General features: G+C 45.6%; 1 protein-coding gene across 1 annotated transcript in view; it reads left to right on the top strand.

Moving 5' to 3' along the window:
* The first annotated feature begins 3,752 nt into the window (after positions 1-3,752).
* Positions 3,753-24,413, top strand: part of OC90 (otoconin 90) — an 885,360-nt gene continuing 864,699 nt past the window's right edge. Inside the window, exons 1-2 of the mRNA XM_069621643.1 lie at positions 3,753-3,791; positions 4,599-4,679. Of these exons, the coding sequence (XP_069477744.1) occupies positions 4,634-4,679 (46 nt within the window). The 5' untranslated portion in view covers positions 3,753-3,791; positions 4,599-4,633. The remainder of the gene's footprint in view (positions 3,792-4,598; positions 4,680-24,413) is intronic.

Below are 24,413 nucleotides of genomic sequence, written 5' to 3'. Positions count from 1 at the left end.
TGGATGGTGTCGCTAGGCCCCTCTGTCCCTGGTTGCTTCTATTTCGGCATTGAGGTGGGTGACGACCAGGAGGACACCCAGGGCCACATGCTGCAGGTCATGCTCGTGGCGGCCAGGTGCTGTTTGGCCCAGAAGTGGAGGAATCCGCACATGCCTGATGAGAGGGAATGCGTTGCGAAGGTGCGGACGATTTACGACTTGGAATTTCTGACCCATGTCCTGGACGAATCCAGATCCAACATTGAGGAACTCTGCCTCCCCTTCTTTGAAAAGTATGAGCGGCCGACCTGAGGGGTGAGCCCATGAACTGTTGGCCTGTTTGAGTTTTGAGTCCGGAGGAAATGGGGGGACCTAATGGGCATCCGTTGCACGAGGCACGCACCCCCTCATGGGGTGCTGCTGGGTTGAGCCCCAGACTATGTGTGCACTAATCTATTTGAACGTCCGAACTGAAAAGATGCACAACGCGTCCCTGCAAGACAAGTTTGAAATTGGCACCTGTTCACTGGCTAGGGAGGTAAGGGGGGGGGTTATTGTTTGAACGTTTTTTCTGGGAATGGTACCAAATTGAAATGACATGTTTGTTGTAATAACCTTAAAAAATGCTAATAAAAACTATATTTAAAAAAAAAAGATAATAACATTAGCTCTCAAGTGCACGAAAGCACACTTGGGTAAGATGTTTTTATTACAGCCTTAACTCCTGGATCGCTGCATTACCTTTCAGACAGATGTGTTAGCATAGACTATAAGTAGCACAGAATACATTAAACAAAATGAATAACGAAGCCTGGGTGAGGCCGTCCCATGCATTCTCACACCACTCCTATTGTGGACTGACTCTAGAAGGATTTTGAAACAGCAATGCCTACAGTTATTGGATCTTGTGCCAGATTATAGGAAGCATCTCCCCTCAGCAAACTGTGCATTCTGCTGTTTTCCATGCAGGGTTGTACTCTGGTACAGAATGCACGTCTGCTACCTTCCTGGGTGCAAATCCTAAAATGGATGTTCCTTCATTTACATAAAGTCATGCCCCCTTGCAAATCGGGGGAACTCATTTGTCTATGTGCATTGAACCCTAGGGGGCCCTTTAAGATGAGGTGCCACTTTTATGGAAAGGATGGGGATGCAGTAATTACTCAAACATCAATAATAAGGTCAACTCAGGAAGTTGGTAAAAGGTATGCTGTTTTATTAGCAATTATCTAAAACAGGGAGTACAACAGACATATACGGATGTCAACAGTATCAAGCTCAATGACTTTCATAAAAAACACTCTTTTATACTAATAACTCATCATCAATGACATCATACTATATGGTAAATTGGAAAAACCTATGTGGGGCTGTGGTTGGGTAATAGGAAACATCTACAAATACTTTCTGTGGGGTTTCATGTCGTGATTGGGTCTCTACGATCAGGTGGGCAGCTAAGCCCTCCCCTAGTGCAAGTCATCTTCATTGTCACAAAATACACGATAATCTATTGGTTCACAAGCTATAGGGCTCTTAAATACATGGCCCTCTATTATTGGTTGGCACGCTTGTACCCTTCTGGAATATTCTACTCGCTAGCAGAGCACAAGCTGGTACTCCAGGTGCGGGTGGATTGGTATTGACCATACCTTCCCACTCAATTATCCCAACATCTATCATCACTCAAGCTATCTATCATGAAATTAGCCTTTGAACATGGCCTTGCAGGCTTCACAAACTCCTGGGAATAAAAAGGGAGCATAGGTATACTCGCATTATCTCGCCTCAACGTCATCTTCTCGAGTCTATTTCCATCCAGTCACATGTCTGAAGACCACGATTTGAGCTTCAATTCAATATTAAATGGTATTAAAATGCACTCATTGTCTCTCAGCTGCACCTTGGACTTAACTTGGCTCGTCTCTTGTATTAATTGTATCCCTTTGAATAGACAACAGTTTCTCGGCTGCGCTGACCTTCTTGACACTTGGCCAGACAATCCTCCTTGATTCTTTCTTGCTCGTCAGCTAATGTGTGTTAACTGCGACACACTTCAGGCTTCCTGCTCATGAGATCCCAGTTTGTTAAAACACGATGTGGAATATCCAGATTTCTTATGCTTATATATATACCTTGGCGTCATCGCCTGCAGTCTATTATAGTACAGAGCTAGCTTTCATGATCGCTTAGTCTACTTGCGTTGCTGGCTCTCTACATTTATAAAATGATTTGCATTTTCTTCTGTGCACTTCACACGTGTAGTCTTCATTTTACACATAACAGGTTACACAATTCTTCACTTTGCCATCTGATTCTATATGTTCTCTTTACGTGCTTCATCATTATCGCTTCTCAGTGCATCACGTTACATCGTGTGACATCACCAGTCTACTCTCTCATTCATTTTTCTCCCGCTCTTCGGGACAGTAGAGACTGTCAGCTCTTCGTGGATACATAAAGAATGTCTTTCTTAATGGTTACTTTGCGTAAAAGGCTGCTCGTGTCATTGGCATCATTACCGGTGCTGTCTTTGTAACTATCTCTGGTTGCCAACATATAGGCAGGTTAAGGGCGGGATTTACGGTAGAGGCTTTTGGCTCCTCCTCTACAGCATGCTTCGACACAATGTAAAATACTAACCAACTTGCCGTGGGGGTGAACTCTGCGTGAACACCACCCCGCAGTTGGCACGCATGCTGCAAGCACCACAGGTGTTGGAGCGCGTGCACACTATGTGCGCACTGAACCCCTATCCTTCAATGTCAAACAGTGTTGCGCCTATCTCCAGAGGCTACACTCCACAATGTTTTTTATAACAGCAGTCACACCACAATGGGCAGCTGGCACAGCGTGTGTGAGCTGAGTCAGATGCACACTGGAGATGTGCTCATTCAGACCAGGAAATTAGAGACCTTACTCCTAGGAAGGATCTTGGGAGTTTCTGACCTTCGCGCAGGTCAAAAGGGCCTAAGAGTGAATCATTCTTTCTCATACCTTCTAGTTCAGGCTCATTGTATTGTCTACTGTCATCTTGTAGTTGGTTTGCCTAGTGCATATTATCCTCCAACAATGTGTAACACCGTAAATTCTTTATTTACTGTCATCACTTCACTGGCCATGTCATTTCTGAAATTGATCAAGTTCAACTGGTATTGTAACTTTAGCCGCACATGTGCTCTAGTATAATACTAAGGGTCTGATTTACAAAAGCATTTTACAATGGTGCAATCCCATGGAAATCCTTTTTGTAAATCAAGCCCTGAGAGTCTTAGAGAGGCAGCTTCTGAGGCCCATTTTACCCGGCTTTATTTTGTGAGAAGTTGACATGCGACTATGGCAGTCTTGAAGGGCCTTGGCAGGGGCAAGCAAGATCATATATTAAAATGGTAGAGGTCGCCCAAAGGCAGTCGTGTCAAGGCTGGGGTCACCGAGGCCTGTGTAGATTTCACCTGTCTGTCGTCCATCAATGCTGCCCGTTAGCCTTATTAACTTGTCGTTCACATGTGCTCATGCTCCGGGACCACAATGCACCAATTGTCCTTTAATTAGCGGCTCAACATTAAGTCGCGCAGCAGTGCACTGCCTTCACGTCATGACAAGGTTCCTGGGCCTGGATGCCTCGCATGCCGTGTGCTAGGTGTATTGACCTGCATGGCAGCTCTAATTAAGAAACGTTGAAGTGTTGAAGTGGGGTGGATGAGCGAGGCGGTCACGTGGGCAGCACGCAGCAACGCCTTATAAATGACTAGGAGCTAATCGCGGGGGCAATCACTTGTCTTCCGTCCAACTGCTTTCCAGGACTATTCTTGAAGGTAAGCCACTCTTTCGTTTCTTGGAGGCTCATTAGGATTCGCCCAGCACAGGTGCATGAATGAGGCTTAACCAAAACTCTGTTCTTGTAGAGTTTTACTGATTTAGTAAACATGTGCAGGTCATTTTTTAGTTTTTTTTATTTTGTTGCAATACTTGCATCAGTTTCAGCGGGATGCATAATTGTATTTAGTGTGTTGTGTCACTTGTAAAGCATGTAGGACGCTTAGGGGTGGCACCTCATTCTAGGCAGTGGATATAATTAAAGGGTACAACTGTTAATTCCGAAATTTGCATTTTCCCATACATTAGAGGGTTAGACACAGTACTTTATCAAAATGAATCAACGGATAAGTACACAAATGTTAGTTATCCCATTTTCAAAATTTGTATTTTTATTTTTTTCATTTTAAGTGTAACTTTGTAAGTATTATGATGTACAAAAAAAAAAGTTAGCGCCTTAGGGAAACCTCTGTATTGTCTATAAGAGGGTGGGGGGGGCGTAGTTGCATGATGCACACGTGTGTTAAGGCACATATCCATCATATCACCTTGGCTTCCCTAAGTTCAATAGCCATGTTCAAATAGGAAAATGATTGCACATGTGAAATCTAAAGCAAAAATACCAACACTAACAAAGCGAGAGTTTCCTTTTTAACTGGGGTGGGTGAGTGAAGGTGTCCAGCTACAACCCTCTCATTTTAACTTTTGCATGTTTGACTAACTCAAGTACGAGTAACATTCAGGTACCCCGTCCTAAATGAAATGACTAAATGCCCGTCGTGCCTTGCTCTGTACTCATTCCGCAGGCAGGAGTCTGGGGCCTCGCATCTGCTCTGTGAGAATGATTGTGCTGCGCCTGGCCGGTGCGTTGGTGCTGCTACACTTTGGTAAGTCAGTGCATGCTCAGCCCTTATTCCCAAGGTGGCGGTGTGCCTTCTGTGTGTGTGGTGTTACCATGCACGGGGGTGGACCGGCCTCCGGGGAACTCTGGAGGTTTTCCCGGTAGGCCTCGGAATCCTGGGCCTCTTTTGTGTGATTACCTATTGTATTTCCAAATGTTCTCCTAGGAAAAGCGTTGGGATTGCTGACACTGACAATATGTAATGTGGGGCCACGTTGAAAATGATTTCCAGGGCCTCTTTTGGTTCACAGTCCACCCCTGCCCATGCAGCAAGGGCAGGGAACATATTAATGTGCCATTGCCAGAGGCTGGGCATGTTCAGTAGAAATCAGGGCAGCGCAAGAATATATACATGAGGATAAACACATGGAAGCGGTATTAGCCTAGCTTTTGAGTTGTATTGTTTTGAAACAATAATAATACTTCCAAATGAATTATCAAATCAAAGCTCAGCTTTTTTCTACAGGGAATGGTGCCTAAAAAGTGAGTGCCACATTTCATTTTTAGTAAATCACAATGAAAAATAAATACTCCTTTTATCATACTTCAACATGTTCCAATGTGTGTGCTAATAACCATCTCGAGCATATTCACCTAATTTCTGACCTTTTCATAGTTTCTTCGCATCTATCAATATTTTTATTGTGTGCCTTCTGCATCTACAGAAAGGGTTGTACGTGTGCTATTTTCTAATAGGCTGGGCACGTTGTTCTGTGCCCTGAAAAGCAAACCTGGTCTCGTGGATGTCTGTATTTCAGAGATCTGTATAGCGCCAACTTCGCTGGCAAGCAAGAGAGCGCTGTGTAGAGGGTGGGAGTAAAGTGCCTGGGGTGACTTGGAAACATGCCATCAGAGTAACATCTGGATGTTCGATATCGGGGTGGTAGGAGAGGTAGGACAAAGCACGTGGTGCCTCCTTATGCGGGTAGTAGTAACAGTAAGTACACGCAGCATTACACATAAATACTATGTTTACAGTGTCACCCAATTACTAGCCGAGATCTCATGGGATCTCACCCGCCCCTAACATAAAAAGTGCTGCATGGGGTAAACAAGTCAGACGTTCTCTAATACTTTCCCTGTACCCCACGTGAGCCCCAATCGATACCACAGATGTTCCCATCACCACCATACTCATAATGAGGCGATGGCATGTTAAATACCCCCTCCCTTTGCAATACCGCCCAATGATGAGCTAGCATCACAAGAGATATGAACAGCAGGGGGGAGGGGCGGCATATACACTGCAGCGTAAAATAAATATGGGTTATTGACCTCATGCAGTCCTTTCTTTTCACCCCCATGGCAGTGACGTCCCATGATATCCCCCATAATTAGGAGGCGTTGTAGAAATAGGATGCATTCCAAAATACCGCACACACCATCGCCTTCCTCATAAAGGTGTTCTTGGTCTGCAAGTGCGAGCAGCAGGGGGGCGGGGGGAGGAGGGGGCTTGGAGCTGCCACACAGAGTGCTCTTTGTTTTCAGATTCCCAGTCTGGTCCCCTTCCAGTCCTGTCTCTTGGACGTCTACCAGAGTTTGCAGAGCACTTGCTGGAACCAAAGATGGAAAGATCCACCCCAGCGTGGCCAGAACCTCGTGCAGATCTGCATTAATGCAACATGAGCGCTACTCTCTAGGAACTAAGCTAGAAAACGGCTCCCACTGAGGTGACTGGTCTTCTAAGTCAAGGTCCTGCCACAGTATGTATCTTGGCAAACAGCAGAGCTTGGTTTTGTACTTAGGTTTTTGTGTTAACATGGTCTGCAGGTGTGTCTTGCCGTAGCATTTCACCTGGACTCTTAACATGTTTCATTCGCATGCATTCTATAAACGTGGAGCCTCCGCGTGATGGCCCAGGGACTATAGGATCCCGCCTCCATGCCCCCAGTCGCTTCTCTTGAACCTGTCCAGTTTATTATCACCATCCCTCAAGTAGATATCACTGGGCCTGGTTTAAGAAAGGTTTTCAATGGAACTGTGTCATTGGAAACAGCTTTTGTAAATGTGTCCCCAAGTGCCTGCCTCCAAGCCTGACACTCGGCTGGATCAAATGCTTTCATTGCACCGTGGAAGAGATGCCTCCAACTGGCATTTTGCTCAGGAGCGAGTTTTAATCCCGGCATTACCACGTGATAAAAACAGTGTGATCTTGAGCAGATCGCTGTGCCATTGTTCACTTATGTGCAACAGGTGGGCGATGAAGCCCTGCTTGGGAAAATGGAATCAGAGATGAGTATAAATGATTCAATGTGTGCTCGCCTGAGTAAATAAAAAGCATAATTTAGGAAGGAACCAAAGTGTTAGTTCCAGGAAATGAATGTGAGTACCATGGAGTTCCAGGTGACTTAGAATTGCTGCAGCGCTGTGCGGATTAGGACAGATCTAGTTGAATGCCTAGGTTCGTGTTTCGTAGTGTTAAAGCGCTCCCTTGCTTCCTGAACCTAGGCCTGCGCTCGATAATAATAATAATGATAATAATAACAATCGTAATAATAATAATAATAATATTCTAGTGCTCAAAAATAACCCAAGCATGCCCCCCATGGCCACCATTCAAGTAAAGCCAACAGAACTAAAGAGACCAAAATGAAATGCAACCCCCCCCCTCCCCCCGCCTGCATGGGTGCCATGGGCGCCTCTCCCTGCAGGGCACGCTCGGGAATAGAACCCGAACCTGGTGACACCAGCTAGAGCACACATACAGAAGAGTGGTGCTTTGGTGAGATACTGTCATAGCGTATTATTCAGTGATAGAAGTGTGCCAAAAAAGTAGTGGAACTGTGACTCCGGCGGGGGACAGAGTAGGAAGGAAAGGAGCAACGCAAGAGTTGCTGTCATGCTGGCTGACAGCCAATTGGGTTGAAACAGATTTCCGTTTAGCTGTAATTAATATCTGGTGGTACAATGGAGAAGTGTGCTTCTCAAAGAACAGTTCCAAAATGGGGAAAATGCTTGCGAAATGTAGTGGATCTCTTAATAGTAAAAAAAATAAGTAGTGGAACACCGCTCCCGACCGTTCTCGCTCACTTCCACCACTGTTTTTTGATGAAAAGGAATCGCATCAGAAAACAGCTAACGGGTTCCAGTTGGACTGCTGTTCCTGGGGTAGTGCCGGATCACAGATTTAGTATTGGTGGCTACAGAAATGGTGTGGATTTAAGCAGCCGCTTGGATCGCCTGAACATTAAAGAGTCTACACGATTCACTGAACAATGCAGGCAGAAGTGCCAGGGGGAACTGCCCTTCATGCATCTGGGCCCCCAGCTCTCCCCTCTTAAATCCCGGATTCACTACAGGGGGTTGCCAGGAGTGGGAGGGACACCTCTGGGTATACATGGTCCGCACAGACTGTCCCTGCTTGAACGTGCCAGGCATGGACACATCTCCTGGGTATGCTTTGGCTGGCTGTCCCCACCAGGGTGAGCTTTGCCCCGGTGCAGTGCTATTTTTCAGAAGAGTAGAAATGCATTGAAACTATACATATTTGCGCTATGTTCGTATATGCACCTCTGCATATGCCATGCACATTTGCACCTACAATGATACAAAGATTCTATAATACGGGCCTGGGCGTCATTTAGTACATTTCCAGCAGAGGTCGAAGTGGACAGGAGCGGTTGGGAGCAGTGCTCCTCTACCTTTTTATGAGGTTTTTCTGTTCCTATACTTTTATTTCAAAATGAAACTGTCCCGGAATGGTTTTGGTTTAAAATAAAAGTGTAGGAAGAAGTTGAAACAAGCACTTCATTGAACATTCCTTTAAACATCAGGTGTGTTTGTTTGGGGGTTTGGATTGCATTTGGGACAGGGCGTGGCGATGAGGTTTGTGGGGCGTGGGGGCAGGCAAGCAGAGAACATAGTTCCACTACTTTTCATGGAAGGGGACGTGGTGATGCGGTTTGTGGGCCCAGGGGCAGGCCTGCAGGGAACATAGTTCCACTACTTTGGGTAGGAGGGGGCGTGGGGATGGGGTTTGTGGGGAATGGGGGCAGGCCAGCAGTGAACATAGTTCCACTACTTTGGGTGGGAGGGGGCGTGGGGATGGGGTTTGTGGGCCCGGGGGCAGGCCAGCAGGGAACATAGTTCCACTACTTTGGGTGGGAGGGGGCGTGGGGATGGGGTTTGTGGGCCCCGGGGGCAGGCCTGCAGGGAACATAGTTCCGCTACTTTGGGTGGGAGGGAGCGTGGCGATGGGGTTTGTGGGGAGTGGGGACAGGCCAGCAGGGAACATAGTTCCACTACTTTGGGTGGGAGGGGGCATGGCGATGGGGTTTGTGGGGAATTGGGGCAGGCCAGCAGGGAACATAGTTCCACTACTTTGGGTGGGAGGGGGCGTGGGGATGGGGTTTGTGGGCCCGGGGGCAGGCCAGCAGGGAACATAGTTCCACTACTTTGCGTGGGAGGGGGCTTGGGGGTGGGGTTTGTGGGCCCTGGGTGGAGGCCAGCAGGGAACATAGTTCCACTACTTTGGGTGGGAGGGGGCGTGGCGATGGGGTTTGTGGGCCCGGGGGCAGGCCAGCAGGGAACATAGTTCAACTACTTTGGTTGGGAGGGGGCATGGTGATGGGGTTTGTGGGCCCGGGGGCAGGCCAGCAGGGAACACAGTTCCACTACTTTGGGTGGGAGGGGGTGTGGGTATGGGGTTTGTGCGGAGTGGGCGCAGGCCAGCAGGGAACATAGTTCCACTACTTTGGGCGGGAGGGGGCGTGGTGATGGGGTTTGTGGGTCTGGGGGCAGGTCAGCAGGGAACATAGTTCCACTACTTTGCGTGGTAGGGGGCTTGGTGATGGGATTTGTGGGCCCCGGGGGCAGGCCAGCATTGAACATAGTTCCACTACTTTGGGTGGGAGGGGGCGTGGTGATGGGGTTTGTGGGCCTGGGGGCAGGCCAGCAGGGAGCATAGATCCACTACTTTGCTTGGGAGGGGGCGTGGAGATGGGGTTTGTGGGCAGTGGGGGCAGGCCAGCAGGGAACATAGTTCCACTACTTTGGGTAAGAGGGGGCGTGGTGATGGGGTTTGTGGGCCCGGGGGCAGGCCAGCAGGGAACATAGTTCCACTACTTTGCGTGTGGAGAGGGCGTGGCGATGAGGTTTGTGGGCCCGGGGCAGGCCAGCAGGGAGCATAGATCCACTACTTTGCGTGGGAGGGGGCGTGGCGATGAGGTTTGTGGGTTGCAGTGGCAGGCCAGCAGGGAACATAGTTCCACCACTTCGCGTGGGAGGGGGCGTGGTGATGGGGTTTGTGGGAGCGGGGGCAGGCCAGCAGGGAACATAGTTCCACTACTTTGGGTGAGAAGGGGCGTGGTGATGGGGTTTGATGGGCCTGGGGGCAGGCCAGCAGGGAACATAGTTCCACTACTTTGCGTCGGAGGAGGCATGGCGATGGGGTTTGTGGGCCCGGGGGCATGCCAGCAGGGAACATAGTTCCACTACTTGGCGTGGTGATGTGGTTTGTGGGAGCGGGGGCAGGCCAGCAGGGAACATAGTTCCACTACTTGGGGTGAGAGGGGGCATGGTGATGGGGTTTGTGGGCCCAAGGGCAGGCCAGCAGGGAACATAGTTCCATTACTTTGCGTCGGAGGGGGTGTGGCGATGGGGTTTGTGGGCCCAGGGGCATGCCAGCAGGGAACATAGTTCCACTACTTTGCGTGGTACGGGGCATGGCGATGGGGTTTGTGGGTTGCGGTGGCAGGCCAGCAGGGAACATAGTTCCACCACTTCGCTTGGGAGGGGGTGTGGTGATGGGTTTTGTGGGAGCGGGGGCTGGTCAGCAGGGAACACTTCTCTTGGGACGGGGCATGGCGATGGGGTTTGTGGGTTGGGGTGGCAGGCCAGCAGGGAACATAGTTCCACCACTTCGAGTGGGAGAGGGCGTGGCGATGGGGTTTTTGGGTTGCAGTGGCAGGCCAACAGGGAACATAGTTCCACCACTTCTTTTCGTACACTTCGACCACTGATTTCCAGTGATTGCGTTTAAAGGACACATGATTGCCTGTGCCACCTTTACATTTCCACCACTGATGGAGAGGCGGGAGTTTACTAAATACATGTATATACTCATGCCAGGCAGGCTGGTTCTGAGGTCGGAGCAGGGTGTTATAAGAGCCCTTGCAGCGTGGGGCTTTCCCATGTGCCTGGCCCCCAAAAGCAGAGCCAAAGAACCAGCGAACGAGTTGTGCATATCGGGATACTGCAGTGTCTCCCGACACTGGTCACTGCATCTGGACGAGCTGTGAATCGTCCCACCGGCTTCACTGAGAATACGGGATATGCAAGCGAAGAAGCCTCCTTGTGAATAGGCTGAGTAGTGTGGGCTCGCTTTGCTCTTCCTACCAGAAACCTACCTAAATAATGAATCACAGACCAATTATGTTTATGGAAAAGTTGTAGGCCGTAGGCATTTTATTTTCTTACAGAAAATACAAAACAACAAAAATCAATACACTGCCATATGCTTTTGGGCACCTTGTGTCCAGTCTCGAAGTTGGCCAAGGCTCCTCCTGAGTCCTTGTTATCCATGGGCCTTCGTTCCTGGGCACATGCCGCCTACGGCATGCTTTGGACCGTGTACCGAAAGAGTACTCAGCGTTCCGGCTCCTGCCTGCTCCCTTCTTCTTCGTTATTCTTGTAAGGTGGGTTGGGTGGCAAACGTTTTTCCCTCCCCTTATCCAGGCACTAAGAGCCTACCCAGGAGAGGTGAGCTCTTTACCTGGTTTGTGCCGCCTTTCCTTTTCCTGGCTTATTTATACACCCCAGGGCTTTTGTTCACTGTTGGGGGCCGGGATTCCCCCCTGGCCCCTTGCTGTTATATTTTGCACCTTCCCCAGGTGCTGCTTCCTGCCCTTTCCTGGGCATTTGTTTCTTGTGGCGCCGTTCAGACTCCCCTCCCTACACTTTCGCGCCGTTTCCCCCCACCCCGCGCCTAAACTCCCAGGGCCTGGGGCATAGGCTGAGTAGTGTGGGCTTGCTTTGCTCTTCCTACCAGATCCCTACCTAAATAATAAATCACAGACCAATTATGTTTATGGAAAAGTTGTAGGCCGTAGGCATTTTATTTTCTTACAGAAAATACAAAACAACAAAAATCAATACACTGCCATATGATTTTGGGCACCTTGGGTCCAGTCCCGAAGATGCCCAAGGCTCCTCCTGGGTCCTTGTTATCCCTGGGCCTTCGTTCCTGGGCACATGCCGCCTACGGCATGCTTTGGACCGTGTACCGAAAGAGTACTCGGCATTCCCACTTCTGCCTGCTCCTTCTTTTTGGACCGTGTACCGAAAGAGTACTCGGCGTTCCGGCTCCTGCCTGCTCCCTTCTTCTTCGTTATTCTTGTAGGGTGGGTTGGGTGGCAAATGTTTTTCCTTCCCCTTATCCAGGCACTAAGAGCCTACCCAAGAGAGGTGAGCTCTTTACCTGGTTTGTGCCGCCTCTGCTTTCCTGGCTTACTTATACACCCCAGGCCTTTTGTTCACTCTTGGGGGCCGGGATTCCCCCCTGGCCCCTTGCTGTTATATTTCGCACCTTCCCCAGGTGCTGCTTCCTGCCCTTTCCTGGGCTTTTGTTTCTTGTGGCGCCGTTCGGACGCCCCTCCCTACGCTTTCGCGCCTTTTCCCCCCACCCCGCGCCTAAACTCCCAGGCCCTCCATCGTCCCACATTTCATGCGGCCCGGGGCCTGGAGCATAGGCTGAGTAGTGTGGGCTTGCTTTGCTCTTCCTACCAGATCCCTACCTAAATAATAAATCACAGACCAATTATGTTTATGGAAAAGTTGTAGGCCGTAGGCATTTTATTTTCTTACAGAAAATACAAAACAACAAAAATCAATACACTGCCATATGATTTTGGGCACCTTGGATCCAGTCCCGAAGATGCCCAAGGCTCCTCCTGGGTCCTTGTTATCCCTGGGCCTTCGTTCTTGGGCACATGCCACCTACGGCATGCTTTGGACCGTGTACCGAAAGAGTACTCGGCATTCCCACTTCTGCCTCCTCCTTCTTTTTGGACCGTGTACCGAAAGAGTACTCGGCGTTCCGGCTCCTGCCTGCTCCCTTCTTCTTCGTTATTCTTGTAGGGTGGGTTGGGTGGCAAACGTTTTTCCTTCCCCTTATCCAGGCACTAAGAGCCTACCCGAGAGAGGTGAGCTCTTTACCTGGTTTGTGCCGCCTCTCCTTTTCCTGGCTTACTTATACACCCCAGGCCTTTTGTTCACTCTTGGGGGCCGGGATTCCCCCCTGGCTCCTTGCTGTTATATTTCGCACCTTCCCCAGGTGCTGCTTCCTGCCCTTTCCTGGGCTTTTGTTTCTTGTGGCGCAGTTCGGACGCCCCTCCCTACACTTTCGTGCCGTTTCCCCCCACCCCGCGCCTAAACTCCCAGGCCCTCCATCGGCCTGCATTTCATGCGGCCCGGGGCCTGGGGCATAGGCTAAGTAGTGTGGGCTCGCTTTGCTCTTCTTACCAGATCCCTACCTAATTAATAAATCACAGACCAATTATGTTTATGGAAAAGTTGTAGGCCGTAGGCATTTTATTTTCTTACAGAAAATACAAAACAACAAAAATCAATACACTGCCATATGCTTTTGGGCACCTTGTGTGCAGTCCCGAAGTTGCCCAAGGCTCCTCCTGAGTCCTTGTTATCCATGGGCCTTCGTTCCTGGGCACATGCCGCCTACGACATGCTTTGGACCGTGTACCGAAAGTGTACTCGGCATTCCCACTTCTGCCTGCTCATTCTTTTTGGACCGTGTACCGAAAGAGTACTCAGCGTTCCGGCTCCTGCCTGCTCCCTTCTTCTTCCTTTATTCTTGTAGGGTGGGTTGGGTGGCAAACGTTTTTCCTTCCCCTTATCCAGGCACTAAGAGCCTACCCGAGAGAGGTAGGCTCTTTACCTGGTTTGTGCCGCCTTTCCTTTTCCTGGCTTACTTATACACCTCAGGCCTTTTGTTCCTTCTTGGGGGCCGGTTTTCCCCCCAGCCCTTTGCTGTTATATTTCGCACCTTCCCCAGGTGCTGTTTCTTGCCCTTTCCTGGGCTTTTGTTTCTTGTGGTGCCGTTCGGACGCCCCTCCCTACTGCTTTTGCGCCGTTTCCCCCCACCCCTGAGCCTAAACTCCAAGGCCCTCCATCGGCCCGCATTTCATGCGGCCCGGGGCCTGGGGCATTAACCTCAGCTTGCGCGTCATGTTGTAAAAAGCACCAATTGATTGCAGGACGCCCCCAACTTTAGCACTTACATGCTGTTGGATTGCCTGCATGTCATCTAAAACCTTTAGAAAACAGAGTGGAGCTCATTTTTTTATAAGGGGTGTATGGTGGAGAGGAGGGGCAGAACGCCACATCCCTTCCTCTCCATCGTACAGATGCCACAGCACGTGCGCCAGCCTGCACTTTCATGCCAGTGAAAATGCTGGGGATCCCTATGGAGCCCACATAAAGCAGGCAGACTCTGTAGGCATCCAGTGTACACAAAATTGGCTGCGGGGAGCTGCCTATGCGTATGTTGACAATCAAACTCTCTCCGCTGCCCAATAGCACGCTGGAGCAAAATGAGCGCCAATGGCCTCTTGGGGAATCCACCCGATGTTAACAGATGTGAAATGAGGGCAGATTCGTAGGAATGCATCCTTTTCCCACTTGCATGAAAATCCCCTTAAGGGGAGAAATGGGAGGCATTTGAAGGAGGAATGCACAACGGAAATCCTACATCTGTATTATGCCTTTACTCCACAGTACGAACTTTCCCTGAAGTGTAAAAGCAAGGCTTGAGCCGCATATTCCTGGTTTGTGTGTATCCGGCCGTCTAAGATATGATGCGGCAAACTGCCCGAAAAAAAACAGCCCGCATGCGATCAGTTCTCAGAAGCTGAAAAGCACTCACACCAACACCCCCGGCTTCCTTCTCCACTTACCTGATTCCCGTTGCCTGGTCCACGTCAGCCCTGCAGCGTCGAATCCGTCCCTCTAACGTGGGACGGCTCCGACGCTGCAGGGGCCCTTTTTCTTTTTTGTTCCATCCCCCGCCTCCAATATAGAGGAAGCGGGGACACCCCTGCAACCCCACAAGGCCAATACACACCGATCATGGAGAGCGGGGGTCACCCCCGCAACCCCTGCTGCCCATAATCAGTGTGTATCAGCCAATTTGTTCGAATATATTCGGTCGAATGGTACAGGGCAAATTCGGTCAAATGTACCATTCGGCCAAATATATTCGAACAAATATACTAATACCATATTCCCTGCTTTCTCACTTGTGAAAGACCACTGTTGACAAGGTGCTAATAGCTCAGGGCTTTTGATTAATACTGTTGTACCTTTAGAAAAGTGGCTGATGCAAAGGCGGTGTAATATTAGGCCCTTACAAAAAAAGACAATCAAAGATTGGCAAAGCTGATAGTTTGCCAAATGGCATAGGCATTTGTGAGGATTTGGCGACATATTTATTCATTCTTTTTCTTTGTTAGGCTTTTATAATGAGCCCCATATAGAACCACATTAGAGGAAAAAATAGGGTGGGAAGAGTAGAGTGGGAGCACAGGGGGTGCAGGAGACGATGCCCATTCCAGCTACTTAAGGTCACCCGCACCCCTGAAAACGATGCACCTCTTACAATACATCTGTAATCACATGTCAGTATGAGCCGCATGAAGATATATGAGGGTCAAGGGTCATTCAGTATTACCATCCAGCTGGGCTGGTCTGTACACTCCAATCATTCTGAAGAAGGCCCCCTCTGGTCAGACATGAGAGGAATCACCCTCCTAGCTGTTTCTTTCTGCATTCGCCAATGCCAACCAGACCCTTCGATGTCAAGCAACGGTTCGTTGAAGTGACATAAGGTGTGATGGTGGATATATACTTTGGTTCAGTGCTCCAAGATGCTCTGTCACTGGTGCACAAGACTTTAAAGATGACTCCATAGTCCATGAAAAGCCAATGTAGATCCTTAAGGATTGGCAACTGTGCTCCTGAGGCCAGATTACAGAAACCTTGCACTGGTGCGAGTAATAGGTTGCACCGAAGTAGCACTAGGGCAAAGTTTGTCGTAGTGCAAAAAAAAACTGGGGCCAAATTCGAAAGCTTTTGCACAATTACAAATGTAATCTTTCATGGTTTAAGCTAGGGCAAAGATTTCCCTAGTGAAAAATACATGCCCATTCAATGCATTTTTGCACCGGGGCAAAGACTGCCGTAGTGCTAATAGCATTGCGTTATTAGCACTAGGGCAAACTTTGAAGTTTTGAATGAAATTAAGTTGTTTGAATAGATATTTGTGTACCCCTGCATAGATTGTATCGGGAAGGATAATAACATATAATAATACTTTTGATATCATTCATACTGCAAGCTGAATTGTGTCTTCATAATAGGTGTTGTTATCCCCCAGCTATCAACCTAGCAAGAGTGAAGGGCTGTGTCAGCCCTGTCAGCAGTAGGACTTGTGATTGCAGGTTTCACACAGATGTTAGAGGTGAGCATGAAACCTGCTGTGCCGTCTCTGCAATTTGCAGGATTAGGGACCAGATAGCATCCACCTTGAATTATTTATTACATGTGATTGTGATAGTTCACTGTTAGGGAGAATTCTCTGTTTAGGCTGAATTTCCTAACCTAGTGAGTCCCCCAGCGGCTTTGCTGGATTTCTGGAGTTTGTTTTTTTCCATCCTGCCAAGAGTGAGACTCTTTTCCTCCCACTCTTGGACATGAATTTGTGTAATTCCTTTGAATGTCAATGTGTTCTATGGGCTATGGGGTCTTTTACTCCATAGGGTCTCATATGTTTTTCTATGTGTGTTACACCGCACCCTACGTGCCGTAACACTGGGGCATCCTAGCGGACCTCCACCATAGACTCCATACCCGGGGACTGACTACTGTCTCCCCTGGCATGTAAAGTCACCATTGGCTTTACTAGACCTAAATTTACTAACAGAACTAGTACCAACCATCTTATTGTGGACATGCTAGTAGGGGTAATTCGATTACTCCTGGGTCTGTTACTCGAGGGGGCACTGTCCCGTCCCCCCTCGTCGAGTTTTGGCTGGTGGCAGTGGAAACTACTTGTTATGTTCGACCCCGGACATAACCCTATGGGATTAGTCCCATTGTTGGAGATTGATACTTTTCCTCGTTAATCTCTAACGTACCACCGGTCTACTTATCTTAAATAAGTTTATCGGATGGTATTTTCTGCCAGAACTCGGTTTTTAAAATGGCGTCTGTGTTCGTATCTGTGACTCCTAAACCAAAGGTTGAGCCCTTTGTTCCACTTTTGGCGGGCCTCTGTACAGAGACCCTCCAAAGTGGTGCCATTCTGTCTGGGTTACCACAGGGGTGTAGGAGGGGGTTTAGGCACCCTGGACCGAGTTGTCTTGCCAACTCCGGTCGCACTCTGGAGTGATTGGCCCAAGTGGTGAGCCTCCCCGCGCACCACTTAGCGAGTGTTGATTGACAGTTAGGCTGAATGAATGGGGGTTTTCTGCATAAAAGCAGGGCTTTTGGGACTGGATCTTCAGAAGTCGCCACAGGACCTAAGAATCCGACGAGGGTAACGCTGAGCGACCTGCACGACGACACCTCCAGTGGAGCCCTGCGGAACCGACTCACCACTTCCCGACGACAGAGGAGATCTCCCTGCCGGAGACTCTCTTCCGCTGACTGGTGGGAACAACCAGTCCCCTTTGATTTTTCTTCGCCTCAGGACGCGGTGGTCGAATTGCCCGTGCAGAAGCACCCTGGCAACCGGATAGCCACTTCCCCTGTACCGCGACCAAAAGTTGGTGCCTTGTGACGGAGCACTCCGCGGCTGATCTCTTCCCTGGTGGTGCACCGGACTTCACTTTTCTTCGACGACGAGATCATCTCTACTCTTAGCAAAGAACCGTCATGCATCCACCACCAGGAACAACTGCCCCCGCCGGAGCTGTCTCTCCACAACAAGGTACTGTGTCCGCCTGGCTTCCCTTTCGATCGGTTCAAGTGAGGTGTCTTAATCCTCGCCTTTCCGTTGGGTCGCCTCCAAGCTTTTTCTCACGTATTGTTCTGAACTGGATCAATCTGCCGATAACAATTTGCCACAAAGACTCGGACACATTTCCACTAGAGACTTTTTGCAACATATCGCCTTGCCTCTCTCCGAGTGGGCCTGGCCTCTGAACTTTATGATCTATTGTGGTTCTTGCCTTCGTGCCTTGCATTTTATCCGTGAAGTATTGAACTGTGTTGATTTCGTAACCTGCCTATTTTTCTCTCCCGTCCTAACTAATATTAGAGTGCCATCTAGGTTGAGGTATACACCTCTATCTGAAAATAAGTGATACCGGTAGAACCTAGACTTGTCGAAATATTGTTAGGGGGATTGATTGTTTTCTTCTGCGTAGAGTAATTGTAATTGAAGTGTTTGCCGTGATAGTGCCATAGTGTTTTCTATAGATGTTCCGTTATAAATAAATACCTTAATATCTTTACACTGAAGCCTTGTTGCGTGTTTGCTTGTCTTACTGTGAAGAATTGTCCTATATTGTATACTCCACATACTGCTCAACTCTTCTTGAGAGAAGTCTGACTGCTCAGCCACAGCTACCAAGTGAATCTGTGTGGTACAGACTGCTACCAAGTGGGTTCACCGCCAAACAGCTGTAGTCCTAAATCTTTTGCAGTGGTCCCAGAGGGAACTGCACAGGTTTCCGCCTAACACTGGTGTACAGCGGTGGGATTTGTATCAAGTATACAGTTTAGAGTACTTTTCGACGCTTTAGGATAACTAACCACAAAGCTTAGCACTAAAAAGCAACTTTCAAAAACATGTCTACGATGGAAACTTCGTACTACTTCAAATTAGACCTTATTCTAGCCTGCGCTCAAAACAGGAATTACAAATTTTCAAAGTTTACTCGTTGTGTATGTCCGGATAGACACAAAGAACTCTTGAATACGACAACTGTTTTGATTTTCTTAGCCTTCTCGGCCTTAATTTATTTTAAGTTGAAAGTAAGTCACTTCAATTTGAATTCAAAGGTTCATTCAAACTTGAGAAAAATAATATTAAAGTTACTGTTAACCAGCCTTGTCCCTTGTCCCGACACGTGTTTCCCCGCCTATTATATGGCGGTTCCTCAGGGGTTTTAATGGCTGAAGGTTCTTACTAAATCATATTCATTATTATCATGCATAACGGTTGATAATTGGCCATTACAATCCTAATGGAGCAAAAGAGAAATGAAAAACAAATAAATAAGAGGCTGTCAATGTTTTCAAATGTAGTCATGATGTAAACTTCACGGCTATTTTTGTAAATAGTAAAACAAACCAATTGAGCGAAAAAAGGGAAAATGGACTTACATGTGCAGTCTGTAAGTCAAAGTGTGATGCTTCTTAAATCTCATATTAGTTTCTAACACGGTGTCTCCATAACCAAGTCTAAATTGTGTAAGTAGATAGAAACAGAACATTTTCAGAATCTTCATTTACGGAAGATTAATAGTTAGTTGTCGTGCTTATCCAAGTGACTGTTTAAAAGGAAAAAAAGGGGATTTGATGCATCTTACCTATGTATTCCCAAAAACCTGCAGTGTGTGCAGAGTGAACTCCAGCGGTACGATTGCCGAGCAAACTGTGGTTCGCGCTGACGCGTTTAGATTGGATCACGTGAGAAAAATAGAACGCTCACGCATATGTCACGTGAACTCTCAACGTGCTGCAGTTAACGTGACACCATGTTGGATTGGGAAAGAGCCCAGAGCCACCTGTGTATTCAACATTATATATCGATCAAAGAGTATGTAGTGTTGAAAAATATCTAATTGTACTAAATGTGAAGACAACACGGAGGCCAAAACAAAAGCCTCCTTATGATGTGGAGTTAGAGGCGATAGGTAAATGTGGCTAAATTTGGATTTCTAAAAGCCGTGAAGATCATATCGTGACGCAGTTGGATAGGCTAAGAATTTGTCAATCTTAAAAGAAATTTGTTTGAAACGAATAGAAAAATTTCAGAAAGGAGGCATAATTAATTTTTGTACATTATTGTTCCCAGAAATAGAATTTGTTGTCAATACGTCAGATGCCATGTATTGGTTAAATGTCAGTATAATGTAATATATATGCTAGGTTCCAAAAAACAAAGCATTTTTAAAAACCTGGTTAGACAAAAATATAATAGATATACATAAAGCGAAGTAAAGAAAACATAGCAAATAAATATGGAAGATAGATCATAGTAAATAATACAGAAAGAATGGTGGCAGCACAATAACACTCAAAATGTTATTCTCATAGCACAATAAACATTGTTTACAGGAAATGGTGTAATTCCTGATCCACATTTAAACCCATGTGGATTGTGTCCATTGACCATATCCAAAACGCCTCTCTTTTGCGAAGGAGTTTTTCCATGTTACCTCCTCTTTTTGGGGTGGACAGTCTTTCAATACCATAGCATCTAATTTTGGCTAGATCTGACTCTACATGGTGTTGCTGGAAATGGAAAGCAAGCGGAGATTTCATGTCCTTGTTTTTGATTGCTCGCAAATGTTCACCTACTCTTATTTTCAATTTTCTAATTGTGCTGCCAATGTATATTTTGTCACATGAGCATGTTATGGCGTACGTCACAAATTGACTATTGCAGTTTATAAGTTGTTTAATAACAGTTTTTTTCCCATTTGGTTGTTCAAATTCTTTCTTGCCGTTACACATATATGGACAGATCTGACAATTGTTGCATTTAAAATTCCCATATGTTGGTGGTGTCAGCCATGATGTTACAATTTGGTTCTGTTGGTATTGTTCGTACTTTTTGTTGTCGAAGTAGGATGGACTTATCATTTTCTTTAAATTGTTACAGTTACGGAAAATCATGTTCGGCTTTTTTTCTAGAAAAAGATTTAGGTCTGCATCATTTGTTATGATGTTCCAATTTCTTTGTAAAATCTTTCTGATAACATGATTGTTGGTACTGAATGTCGTGATGAACCTACATTTCTCTGGTTCCATTGGTCTTCTTGGTTTGTCCTGTAATAAAAGTTGTCTTGGTTTCTCCATGCTTTTGGTTATCATGTTCTTGAGGTGTTTCGACTGATATCCACGTTTTTTGAATTTTACTATTGCCATATCTTGATGCTTTTTAAATTCCTCTGATGATGTGCAGTTCCTTTTGATTCTCAAAAGTTCACCAAATGGTATATTTCGAATGACATGATGAGGATGATTGCTGGCAGCATGTAGGATACTATTGACTGCAGTTTCCTTTGTAAATAAAGTACTGTGGATGGTTTGATCCTGTATGTACAGATGGAGATCCAAGAAATTAATGGATTGTTGGCTATAGGTAATCGTGAATTTCAAATTATAATCGTTGTCATTCAAAAATGAATGGTATGCTTGTAGTTGTGATTCTGTGCCATTCCATATAATGATAATATCATCAATGTACCTTCCCCAAAAAGCAATTCTGTTGTTGGTGGTAAAATCTGGGTGTTGCCAGGCGACCTGTGTTTCGAAATGACCCATGTAGAGATTGGCATATGAAGGTGCAAATTTGGTCCCCATGGCCGTTCCCTGGACTTGTCTGTATAATTTGTCTCCGAAGCAAAAAATGTTGTTAGTCAGCGTAAAATGAATCATTTCTGAAATCATTAGATTTTGTTCTTGTAATGATACAGATCTGCTTTTCAAAAAATAATTGACTGTTGAAATTCCTTTAGAATGAATAATGCTGGTATATAGTGCTGTAACATCAAATGTAACAAACCAAAAGTTTTCTTCCCAGTAGATGTTTTCTAATTGTTTAAGTGCATGTGTAGTGTCCTTGATAAAGGAACTTAGGCCAGATGCAAGGGGTTGCAGGTGCTGGTCAATGTACTCTGAAATTCTTTTGGTAAGTGAACCAATACTATTAATGATTGGTCTGCATTGAGGTAGAATGTTAAACGGTTTATGTATCTTAGGCATGAAGTAGATTGTTGAAAGTATTGGATGCGAGATGTTCATATATTCATATTCATCATCTGAAATTAACCCTTGTTCATGCCAATGTGAACTCATAAGCTGCCAATCTAAGTTTAGCTTTTGAATCGGATTTGTTTGCAGCAGTTGATAGCATGCTGTATCATTCAGTTGGTTCATGGCTATTTGTATATAGTCTTCCGTTTTGAGTAATACAATATTACCCCCCTTGTCAGCAGTCCTAACTGTAATATTGTAATTTTCTTTTAATCTTTTGATAGCTGTGATTTGTTCTCGTTTCAAATTCTGATTTACATGTGATTTTTTATTCTTTAGATATAGTTCTCTTAATTCTTCTTGTACTGCTTTTTGAAAAAGGTCTATTGCGTTTTCTGATGGTAGTATGGGCATGAATTTGGATTTGGATTTGTGTTTGGTGTGTTTGGCTAAGCCCAAAGTGATCTCTTGTTCTCTTGCAAAAGTGGATACGGTGTGGACATCCTCTTCTTCTGCTAAGTTGAGTAGATCAATGGTCTTTTCTACATGGTCTAATGAAAGTTCCGAACATGTATTTGTATTCATTGGTCGTTTCTGCAAAGTGTTATGTAGAAAGAATTTTTTTAGTTTAAGTTTTCTGCAAAACCGATAGAGATCTGTGATAGTTTCAAAGTAATCATAGGTGTTGGTTGGACAAAAGGTAAGACCTTTGTTCAATGCTGAAATCAAGTCTTTTGGAAGTTGTTGATTTGTGAGATTAATTACTAGGTTTTCCTCTTTGGTAGAATCATTGACCTTGTTTGTACGCCATTGTTTTTGCCTGTTTCGTTTTCTTTGTTTGTTACCTTTGCCTCTATGTCCCCTCTTTGTCTTGAGGTATTTAGTGTCGTGGTAAAGCCCCATTTTAAATTTTGTTGTAGATTTGTACGAGTTTTCTTGAAATGTCTGTATTCTTCTAAAAAAGAAGAGGACGGTATTGGGTCTTCGGGGTTATTCTCAGCTACCTCTTCCTGGATAGAATCTGTTAAATTCTGTTCAGTTTCACTCAGAGATTCAGATTCGGATGATGGTGTAGTTGGATTGGGTGATGGAATATTTGAAGATTTCTGTAGATTAAATTGTTTAAGTTGTCGTCCTGTTGGTTTGTTGAAGGTGTACACCCTCTTAAACTTATAATCTAATTCGTCTCTTAGAAACTGACGTTGTTTCTTGAGTTTGATTTCCTGAGAAAATTTTTCGATGACTTCATCCAATATTTCGTAATTTTTGAAGGTCTTTTCCGGAATGTTGAGTGTTTCAATATTTTCTTTAACTGTGTTTATGTCCTTGATTATCTTGTCGTGTTGTTTTTTAGCATTGTCAATCAATTTGTGAATCATCTGTTGTGAAGTGTTTGTAAGTAATTCCTCCCAATCTTGCAAACTTTCGATATCATTTTCATCAAATGGTGGAAAGATACAAATTCTGAGACCTCGTGGTATGCGTCCCACTTTAAGATATTGTTCCAATGTTCTAATTTCCCACCACCTAGATAATTCAGTTTTTAGAAGTTTTTCCTGTTGTTCAAATAAAATTTTTAAAGATTTAGAGTTTGTTTTTTGCTCAGACGTAGGTGTTAATTTCTGATTCGAAAATAATGATTCTGCCTCCTTATTTCTCTCAAAAAAACATTTTTGCATCTTTGTTGTGTAAAGTAACTCAAAAAGGGTATTTGAATAGAATATATATATTTTAGTTTGGTTGAGTTTGCAGCACAGTACAGCTTAAAAAATACACAAAACAAGCAGAACACAGTCTTCAGCTGATTCCGGCGCTACTTTTGAGTTAGATTTAATGTGCGTGTAGAGGCAGCAAGGCATAGGTCTAAATCTCTCAGACTGCAGAGAGAGCAAAATTCGTACTACTTCAAATTAGACCTTATTCTAGCCTGCGCTCAAAACAGGAATTACAAATTTTCAAAGTTTACTCGTTGTGTATGTCCGGATAGACACAAAGAACTCTTGAATACGACAACTGTTTTGATTTTCTTAGCCTTCTCGGCCTTAATTTATTTTAAGTTGAAAGTAAGTCACTTCAATTTGAATTCAAAGGTTCATTCAAACTTGAGAAAAATAATATTAAAGTTACTGTTAACCAGCCTTGTCCCTTGTCCCGACACGTGTTTCCCCACCTATTATATGGCGGTTCCTCAGGGGTTTTAATGGCTGAAGGTTCTTACTAAATCATATTCATTATTATCATGCATAACGGTTGATAATTGGCCATTACAATCCTAATGGAGCAAAAGAGAAATGAAAAACAAATAAATAAGAGGCTGTCAATGTTTTCAAATGTAGTCATGATGTAAACTTCACGGCTATTTTTGTAAATAGTAAAACAAACCAATTGAGCGAAAAAAGGGAAAATGGACTTACATGTGCAGTCTGTAAGTCAAAGTGTGATGCTTCTTAAATCTCATATTAGTTTCTAACACGGTGTCTCCATAACCAAGTCTAAATTGTGTAAGTAGATAGAAACAGAACATTTTCAGAATCTTCATTTACGGAAGATTAATAGTTAGTTGTCGTGCTTATCCAAGTGACTACATTTGAAAACATTGACAGCCTCTTATTTATTTGTTTTTCATTTCTCTTTTGCTCCATTAGGATTGTAATGGCCAATTATCAACCGTTATGCATGATAATAATGAATATGATTTAGTAAGAACCTTCAGCCATTAAAACCCCTGAGGAACCGCCATATAATAGGCGGGGAAACACGTGTCGGGACAAGGGAC

This window comes from Ambystoma mexicanum, chromosome 5q (genome assembly GCF_040938575.1).
Source record: "Ambystoma mexicanum isolate Mex_15411 chromosome 5q, UKY_AmexF1_1, whole genome shotgun sequence".
Classification (NCBI taxonomy): Eukaryota; Metazoa; Chordata; class Amphibia; order Caudata; family Ambystomatidae; genus Ambystoma; species Ambystoma mexicanum.
Note: the sequence above shows the minus strand (reverse complement) of the source record. Positions and strands in the feature narration are given on the sequence as shown.